This window comes from Silurus meridionalis, chromosome 26 (assembly GCF_014805685.1).
Source record: "Silurus meridionalis isolate SWU-2019-XX chromosome 26, ASM1480568v1, whole genome shotgun sequence".
NCBI lineage: Eukaryota > Metazoa > Chordata > Actinopteri > Siluriformes > Siluridae > Silurus > Silurus meridionalis.
The window spans coordinates 15,108,548-15,118,443 of record NC_060909.1 but is presented as its reverse complement, the minus strand read 5'-3'; the positions used below and the strand labels follow the sequence as shown (position 1 = coordinate 15,118,443).

General features: G+C 38.9%; 1 protein-coding gene across 1 annotated transcript; it reads right to left on the bottom strand.

Annotated features, from left to right (window-relative positions):
- Positions 1 to 6,670: 6,670 nt before the first annotated feature.
- On the bottom strand, positions 6,671 to 9,675 carry LOC124379744 (little elongation complex subunit 1-like). Its single transcript, XM_046840294.1, has 7 exons — positions 9,534 to 9,675; positions 9,173 to 9,404; positions 8,700 to 8,868; positions 8,417 to 8,577; positions 7,462 to 7,652; positions 7,145 to 7,245; positions 6,671 to 7,050 (listed from the first exon to the last, which is right to left on the bottom strand). The coding sequence occupies exons 1-7, from the start codon at positions 9,554 to 9,556 to the stop codon at positions 6,896 to 6,898; spliced, it is 1,032 nt and encodes a 343-aa protein (XP_046696250.1). The 5' UTR covers positions 9,557 to 9,675; the 3' UTR covers positions 6,671 to 6,895.
- Between the last annotated feature and the right edge of the window lie 221 nt (positions 9,676 to 9,896).

Below are 9,896 nucleotides of genomic sequence, written 5' to 3'. Positions count from 1 at the left end.
AGCTGCATCAGGTTGAGGGACGAGGTCAGACAGGAGTCTCCTGGACTATGATGTTTGCAGATGATATTGTGATTTGTGGTGAGAGTAGGGCGCAGGTGGAGAAGAGCCTGGAGAGGTGGAGGTACGCCTGGAGAGAAGGGGAATGAAAGTCAGTAAGAGTAAGACAGAGTACATGTGTGAATGAGAGGGAGGGCAGTGGAGTGGTGTGGTTGCAGGGAGAAGAGGTGGAGAAGGTGGAGGAGTTCAGGTACCTGGGGTCAACAGTGTAAAGTAATGGAGAGTGTGTTAGAGAAGTGAAGAAAAGAGTGTAGGCAGGGTGGAGTGGGTGGAAAAGAGTGTGGAGTGATTTGTGATAGAAGAGTATCTGTGAGAGGGAAAGGGAAAGTTTATAGGACTGTAGTGAGACATGATGTTTGGTTTAGAGACAGTGGCATTGAGTAAAAGACAGGAGGTGGAGCTGGAGGTAGCAGAGCTGAAGATGTTGAGGTTTTCGTTGGGAGTGACGACGATGGACAGGATTAGAAATTAGTTTATTAGAGGGTCAGCGCATGTAGGACGCTTTGGAGACAAGATGAGGTAGGTGCTGAGGATGGAGCCACAAGGAAGGAGGAAAAGAGGAAGACCAAGGAAGAGGTTTATGGATGTGGTGAGGGAAGACATGCAGGTAGTTGGGTTGAAAGAGGCAGATGTGGAGGAGAGGGGGGTTTGGAGACAGATGATCCACTGTGGCAACCCCTAATGGGAGAAGCCAAAAGAAGAAGAAGAAGAAGATTGAGTCCAGTCAAGTTTATTTCTATAGCGCTTTTCACAACAGACATTGTCTCAAAGCGGCTTTACAGAAATCAACAGTCAAGGTGAATGGTGTGCATTTATCCCTTATGGACAGCCGTGGCGACTCTGGCGACTCTCTCCAGATGTGTAATGTTAAACCTTTTCATAAGGAAACAAACTTTAGTTTTGCGTAAACATTGAATCTGGAACAACCAAAGTTTGATATTATAAACACATGAAAAATTTATTTTGAAATAAAACACACATCAGTGGTATTTGTTTATTTCTCTCTCTATTTATAGCCTTTTTAAATTCCTTTATTATTTAAAACTTTTTTTTTCACTGGCCAACAACAAAACAACCAAAAATAATAATAATATCCTTCAATAAAAAAAAATATCTTTTAACTATGAACAGTCCATTCATAAAGATAACATTCATTCAAGCTCAGTTTGCTACATTCTGATTTACTCTGATTGGTTGAAGCCAGATACCTGCATCTCTTCTTAGATGCAAGTGCATCAATGTCTGGGTTTAGGCTCTGAGCTGAAGAAATCCTCAGGATGGAGTGAAGATGTTCATCAGTAAGACGACTCCTGAGTGGTGTTTTGTTCATCTTCAATAAAGAGAACAGTTGCTCACACAGATATGTGCTGCTGAACATAGAGAGCGTTTGAGCAGCTTGGGCACGGAGTTGGAGCAGTGTGTCGGGAAGGAAACATGGAAACTGTGCAGCACACACAGAGTCGTACTTTGACTTGAGCGTGTCATCACTAGAATTCAATCAGCTGCATTTGGAGGATGGTTGATGCGCTTTCCACGTCAACCACAAACAGATTACTGAGCAGTTCAAATCTGTATTTCTGGGCTTGAAAATTGGCACATCGGCGGGTAAATTCAGCTGAAGCTGCAGGTTGAGCACATCGAGATGACTCAGGATGTCACACAGAAATGCCAACTCACACAGAACCTTTTCATCCCTGAGCTCTGTTGTGTCTTTCCCTTTGCTTTCCTCAAACTGACCGATTTTCTCACGCAGCTCAAAACATCTGTTCAGTACTTTTCCTCGGCTTAGCCATCTCACATCTGTGTGATAGGGCACGTCTGTGTATTCAGAACCAAACTCCTCCAGAAAAGACTTGAACTGGCGGTGATTCAAACCTTTGGCTCTTATGAAGTTAACTACTCGTGTTATGCTGCTCATAACGTTCCATTTTCAGTTCTTTGCTACACAACGCTTCCTGGTGTATGATGCAGTGATAAACTGTAAGCTCACCTGCATGTTTCTCCCGCATCTTCTCCCGAATCCTGCCCAACAGCCTACTCTTTTGACCGCACATCGTGGGCGCACCATCTGTCGTCAGTCCCACAAGTTTATCCCAAGGCAGCCTCATTTCATTTACATATTTGCATACCTCTTCAAAAATTTATTTTCCAGTGGTTGTGCCATGCATTGATTTTAATACCAAAAGTTCCTCTGTAACACACAGACTCGAGTCCACTTCACGGATGAAGATTGACAGCTGGGCAGTATCAGATGTGTTGCTGCTCTCATCCACAGCAAGGGAGTATGCAATACAATCTTTTCCCTTTTTCATCAGCTGTTTATGTAGATTGGTGGCAAGCTCACATGTACACTCAGCTACGGTGTTTCTGCTCAGGCTCACATTTAAAAATGCTTGCTTTTTATCTGGGCACACGATGTCACAAACTTTGACCATGCACTTTTTGACAAACTCTCCCTCATTAAAGGGCTGGGCTGATTTAGCAATCTCTGCTACCACAGTAAAACTAGCCTTTACAGCAGCCTTACTTTGTGATTTTGCTTTTGTGAACATAGTCTGCCGTTAAAACCAGACTTTTCTTTATCTCCTCTACCTTCTGGAACTTGTGCTTTACGTACAGGTACTTGTACTTGTCGGTGTTTCATTTCATAGTCTCTTCTTATGTTATGTTCTTGCGTTACAGCCATGGTGGCTCCGCACACACGAGACAAACAGGTCTGTCCTTTACATTCGTGAACAGATAATCTGCCTCCCACCTGTCTTGAAAGCTCCTGTTTTCCATCTTTCATTTGGCCATTTTTGGGGAGGGGTGGATTAAGTTTGTTCAAGGATACTGGTAGCATGGATACCGATGATTGTAAACAGAAAAGGAGGGGGGCGCTTTGGCGGTCTCGACTAATGCCCAACGCACTAACAAAGCATTCTGGGATTTGTAGTATTAGCGGTGTATGCGCTATACACTGGCTGGCCAGCTCTAACACACATTTGATATGATCTTGTGGGCCAAATATAATTAGATTTGGCTCGCTGGTCGGAGTTTGACACCCCTGATCTACCGCCTTTAGTGGACTTTGCTATTCTAGGAACTACTAGAAGTCCAGAGTTTTGAGATATCAAGGAGTGTGATGGATTGTAGCGTGTTAAAAGACTGGATAGATACATGGGAGCCAAACCATTTAGTGCTTTATAAGTAAGAAGCAGTAGTTTGTAGTCGGTAGCCAGTGTAGGGACGATAAGATTGGGGTTATATGATCATATTTCCTCGACCTTGTGAGCTTAGAAATATTTTTTAGCTCACTTAGCTCACAGTTTCTTAGCTTAGAAATATTTCTACGGTGAAAGAAGCCTGTTTTTGTAACTTGGTTGATATGATATTTTGAAAGACAAGTTGCTGTCTAAAATAACTCCCAGGTCTTTTACTGTTGAACTAGTAGTTACAGAACATCCGTCTAAATGCAGGTTGAAATGCTGGATGCTGTGTACTGGTTTCAAAATCTCAGTCTTATCAGAATTTAATAGTAGAAAGTTATGGGTCATCCAGTCTTTTAATTCATTAATACACTCAGTTATCCGAGCTAATTGAGCTATATCGCCTGGTTTTGATGAGATATATAGCTGGGTATCATCAACATAACAATGGAAGCTAATTCCATCCCTTCTAATAATATTTCCTAAGGGAAGCATGTATATTGTCAAAAGCAGGGGTCCTACAACTGAACCTTGTGGCATGCCATAATTTACTAGCATTAACCTGGATAGCTCTCCATTTAAGTCTACAAAATGGTAACCAGCTTAATGCCTGTCCCTGAATGCCGATGTAATTTTGTAAGCGATCTAGGAGGAGATCATGATCTATAGTGTCGAATGGAGCACTAAGATCTAGTAAAATTAACAGCAAGATGAAGCCTTTGTCTGAAGCTAAAAACAGATCATTATTGATTTTAACTAGAGCAGTTTCTGTGCTATGATGGGCCTTAAAACCTGACTGAAACTCTTCAAAGATTTTGTTCTCTTGTAAGTAGGAACGTACTTGGGCAGCGACAATCTTTTCTTAAATCTTAGACATAAATAGGAGATTTGAAATGGGTCTGTAATTTGATAGCGTGTTGGATGCAAATTAGGTTTCTTAATGAAGGGCTTAATAACTGCTAACTTGAGGGATTTATGGACGTGACCTAAAGATAGTGTGGAGTTAATAATATTGAGAAGAGGCTCACCAGCTGTATGTTACACTTCCTTTAATAGATTATTTGGAATTGGATCTAACTGACATGTTGAATCAGCTTTAGTAATAACATCATACAGCTCTTCCTGTCCTATACATGTAAAACAGTGTAGTTGTGGAGTTTTAGGTGAGATTGTGTCAGGAGATGCTGTTAGAGGTTGAACTGCCACAATTGTTTTTCTAATACTATCTATTTTTTCAGTGAAGAAATTCATAAAGTCCTCACTACTAAACTGTAATGGAACACATTTTTCAGATACCTGATTTGTTGTTAATGTAGCTACTGTACTGAAAAGGAACCTGGGATTGTTTTTGTTGTTTTCTATGAGTTTGCTCAGGTGTTCAGCTCTAGCAGCTTTTAGCGCCTCTCTGTAGCTGAGCATACTGTCTTTATACACAATTCTAAATACCTCCAATTTAGTTTTCCTCCATTTTCTCTCCACATTACAGGCTGTTCTCTTCAGGGCATGCGTATGACTATTATACCAAGGTGCAGGTGTTTGTTCTCTAAACTTTTTTAACCGGATGGGGGCAACGGTGTCTAATGTGCTAGTGAGGATAAGGTCTATGTTGTTAGTCATTCCATCAAGATTATTATCAGTTATGGGTTTAGTGAGAGATTGAGATAAATCAGGCAGCTAATTTATGAATCTGTCCTTAGTGGTCTAAACAATAGTCCTAGCATGTCGATAACATGGTGAAACACGGCTAATCTGCTCTACCGGTAGTGTGTACAGTATGAGGTAATGGTCTGTGATGTCATCACTCTGAGGTAAAATATCTATATTAGTGATGTCTGCTCCGTGGGATATTATTAAGTCTAGTGTGTGGTTAAAGCGATGAGTTGGTCTGGTGACATTTTGATTAACATTTTATATATATATATACTGTAACTAGACAACAAAACAGGATTAATAATATTTGCACAGAATTAAGGTGAAAAGGTCCTGACAAACACTGTGGAAAATAACATTTTGTGTAATGTTTCCTTTAAAAAAGTAAAAGAAAAGTTAGTGTTACATCATTATTTTTATTCAGCTTCTTCAAGCATCGAAAAGATTTCTTCATTTTGTCACTTTAGTGCCCAATTGCAATCATGATATAATCATACTTCTTTTGTAGTTCAAACTAAATGTTGCAGTTCATTCAATTCCACCAATCAGAGCCAAGCTTTTCAAATCGACACGTAACTGTCCAATGGCATATAAAGTATATGAAATAAAGAACCTCTCATAGACCCTTTTAGTACCGACGGCATGATCACGTCACGGCGCCAGCTGGAGGCGGCCAATACAAACCAGCACAGGGAAAAAATTCAAACCTGCACTGAGTCGATTCACAAGGAACACGAACATCATCTTGTGATGGAGTACAGGATCTCATTTTAAATGTTATCTCATACCTGCTGCCAGAAGAACAAAAACCATGTGCTTAAACACAAGGAAACAAGCGGACTGGACTGAAACGATCATCAAAAGAGCACAATTCATATCAGGTAAGAGTAAAGAAACTCTTGTGTTTTGTTATGATTTGCTAAACTGTCTAAAAATTGTCATGCATGCGTACCTACTCAGAAATTGGACAACAACTGAATTGTAATATCATTTAACGCTAATGTTTTAGCGTGTAATTTAGCTAACTGCTAGCTAACGACCAGACACTAAACATAAAGAAAACTGTTTGTGTCGTCTCCTTTTCTGCAGCTGTCATAAGTGCAATTGTACAAACAGAAAGGAAACAGTGAACAGACCCATGTTATGTGTCAGGTCTGTGTACAAGTATGTGCATGTGCTAACGTTTGCCATGTTAGTAGGCAACCTGAAGAGCAGCTCGTGATGTACGTAGTGAGGTACTTTTCTCCTGCACCTAAGCCCCGCCCACAAAACCACCTCAAGGTTTAATAAGTGAAAAAGGGAATATTGAGCAAACATCGCATTCAGATTTATTCTTTTTATTGGAAATTGTAAATGAAGTTGTATTATGTTCTCTATTTCCACAACAATTTGGATGCGTCCCTTCCCATGTCAAGTCATTATGTAACCTCTTAGCTTCCATTAAATATCATTTCCAATGTTTAGATATACATTTTTTTTTTTTTTTATAATGTTTGTGGTCATAAGAACAAATTAATGCATACAGGTTGTATTGGCATGAGGGCAAATAAAGGATGGCAGAATCTTAACATGTTGTTTTTAGGTCACAAGTACCTCAAAATCTCAACCACAACTGCAAGTATCTCAAAATGCAGCTAATGTTGCAATGGGAGAATCAATCAATCAATAACACTGTGCAGATCTATTATGTATTTTATTTATTTATGTACAAAAAAATAATAAAAAATCTATTACACATTATTTAATGAAATAATTTTTCTTGAGTTTATGTGAGAACAAATAAAGCTGATCTGCTTCAGGCACTTGGGGACGGCTGGAGGAACGGGCTTTGTGAGGTTTTTCTTCCATGATTGTAAAGCGTTCAGAGCGACTTTGGGGTTGCTGGGTGCCAAATCATGAGTGGCATAAACCACTGCGAGCTGCACCTCCCACGGCAAAGCTGCACACAAAATCCATCATAACATTAGGACTTGCTGAAGCACTTTCCTGTTGATTGAGAACTAAAAATCAGAGAATAAAGATAAAGATTGATAAAGGACTTGTTTAATTGATCCTTTAATGATACCATTTTGTCCCCTGAACTCAGTTATGCTTTTCACCAGATCCTCCACTGATGCTGCCACGTTCTCCTTAAGGCCATTTTGGCCAAGTCGCCCTGATTGAGATGGATAAAGAAGATGCGTGAAAAACAGAAGAATCCAGAAATAATGTGAGATAATGCTCTAAAACAGGATTTACAGGAAACTTACCAAGTAGCCTGAATATTGCTGCTACAGAGACGTTTCTGAACTGTGTTTCCTCTGTTTGTGTTTGTTTCAGCCACGTGTTCAAGATGAGCCAAACACTTTTTCTGATAAATAAAACATTGGACATATTAAGTGTTTTTGTAGCAGTAATAGAATACCATCAGTTGTAAGTTTATGCAACAAGAATGGAAAATTTGCAGTATTGGGGACAAACACTGTCTCATATGAGTCTCACATTTGCCCGTTTGCAATTTATTAAATGTTTAAAAAAACTAGAAAGATGAGAATTAAACACGTTGAAGCAGTTTCACATTCAGTACCGTATAACATGGGAGACGGTCCAAATCCAGCCCAGTTGTGCACAGAGAAGGTCCAGGCTGAAGACGTAGTCCCAGGCAGCAGGACAGAGATCATCACCATACCAACTGCTCTTCTGGAAAGTCAGACTTTTGTCTTTCAGAAGAGCCTTCAGTGTGCTGGTGATGGCTCTGTAGATGTCTCCAGGAGGCTCCTGGCAGAAAATACATCATTTATTTAAAAACCAGATCAATGAAAAAATGTTTACAATAATATGATCATAGCTAAAAGATCACAACCAATCACAAGTGCAGATGATTGAAATAGTGAGGTAGAGCTCTAACTGTGCATTCTGCTCTTTTTATAACCTCCATTTATTACTCTTATGTAAGGAGGAGTCCTAGAAAATAACCTCCAAATGATTTCAAGATTTAAATACACGTGCAAAATAGCACGTTACTAAAGGGTTTATGTATCAGACAGTAGCAGAGGTAAATAATGATCTAGAATAGTACATGAGTGTGTAATTTGAGGCACAGATTTAGTTTGTTTATTCAGTAGTGAGCACAGTGTCACATGGATCTATATCACTTCCTTTATTAGTATATTATGAAATACAGATTTATTAGACTGCATGTTTATTGCACTGATCTGATCATTTTGTCATAAACAGCATCATTAACGCTGGAGTTAAGTGCAGTTTCGTTGCTGCTGGTTATCAGCGTTTACTCACACTAATAAAAAAAGAGTAAAATAGTGATGTCCTGTAACACTTTCAGCTTGAATTCTTTAAGAAAGAAATTAAATATTTATTGATTTAATTCAACATGAATTTATAATGAATTTGCTCCATAGATGACGTGGACATTGGAAATGAAAAGTAGATTAAGAATGCAGTAAAACACATGAAAAGTTCAGTTGAAAAATAATGTTTAATGACTGTTCTGATAACTGTTGTGATGAGAATCAGCTACTTACTGTATCCCAGTGCAGAAACTTGCTGAGCAAATAATACATCTTTCCGTATGCCTTCATTTTGCACACGATGTGAATGGCTCTGCATAAAGGGCTGTTACAGGAGAAAACACTTGGCCATGCTGTCACCATGACCATTATCAGTTTTGGGGCTTGAGAAAAGTCTGCAAAGGAAACAAAATGATACCACAGATTTAAAATACACTGTATAGGAAGAAATACAAAACCAAAACAGATCACAATTGGCTTTTTGTAAATATATAATGAAATGTCAATATAATCTCACCTTCTTTGAGAAATCTGTAGGCGAGGGCATGTGCTTTATGAGAGTCTCCTCTCTTTTGACACAAACCCACATAAACCCTACAGAGAGACTGCAGGAGTTCATGTCCCATAGACTCTTTCTCCGCCTTGATCTTCTCCAAAACCGCTTTCAGAAACGTCTCTGCCAACGACTAAATGAGATGGAAAAAAAAAAATCAACCAACATCCGACTAAATCAAACATGTATTCAAGTCATGTATTTAATACAAATATTAGGGAGTTAAGACTTGACTGTAGATTAGGTTTAGGAAAACTACTAGACTTTGCATAAACCAAAACCTGGAGTAAACATTTTTACATGATAAATCATATCTACTGTTCAATTTCAGAACATCAGGACCAGTGAATTATGGATTGACTTTTAAAATGAGAAAACTCAAATCCACAGCTAAAGAATTGAATGCACACTAAATAAAACAGAAGATAATAACTGACCTCGTTCACACAAAACTTGGAAATGACAGATTTTTCTTCATCTGTCAGTGAAGGAAGTTCACATTTCCCCTTAAGTAGTGCATCAATCCAGTTTGGAGATAAAAGATCATCACAGGAATCCTGCAGTGTTTTTAATGCACTACTGATGAGGGATTGTTTTGTGTGTTCAGCATCAAGTCGAGGCTTTTTAGCAGCACTGGGTGGTGGCATGTCTGATGCAGCTCTCTTTGTTCTAATATGAACAAAATGTCATCAAATCACATGACACAGACAATTCTACAGTATAGATAATACACTGGGAATGTGATATTACAGGAAAATAATCAGTATAAATAAAGTAAAAACAGTAATAGAAACTTACTTGTTTGTGTTGGTGTCCTGCATCTTCAAAATGTTTGTATATAAAGTATGTTTTTATGAAATATTTCAAAAAGTATCCACAAGCAGTCTTAAATGTCCTGTCGCCAGAAAAAGAGATTGTTTGTGTACTGGTTTCCATGGAAATGGGGCCGGTTTTGTGACGTGTACCTCTTTTTTGGTCTCTTTTGATTGGTTGCGTAGTGGAAAATTGATGCACCAATCAGGGACGCGGACGCTACCAGAGAGGCGGAGCTTCTAGGATCAACGGGTTCATCGTTGTAAAAGTGATGGGAAGATCGGATCATTTTAGTGAATCGGTTCTTTGAATCTCATTCATAAAAATTAGCGAATCTTTTTTGAGTCA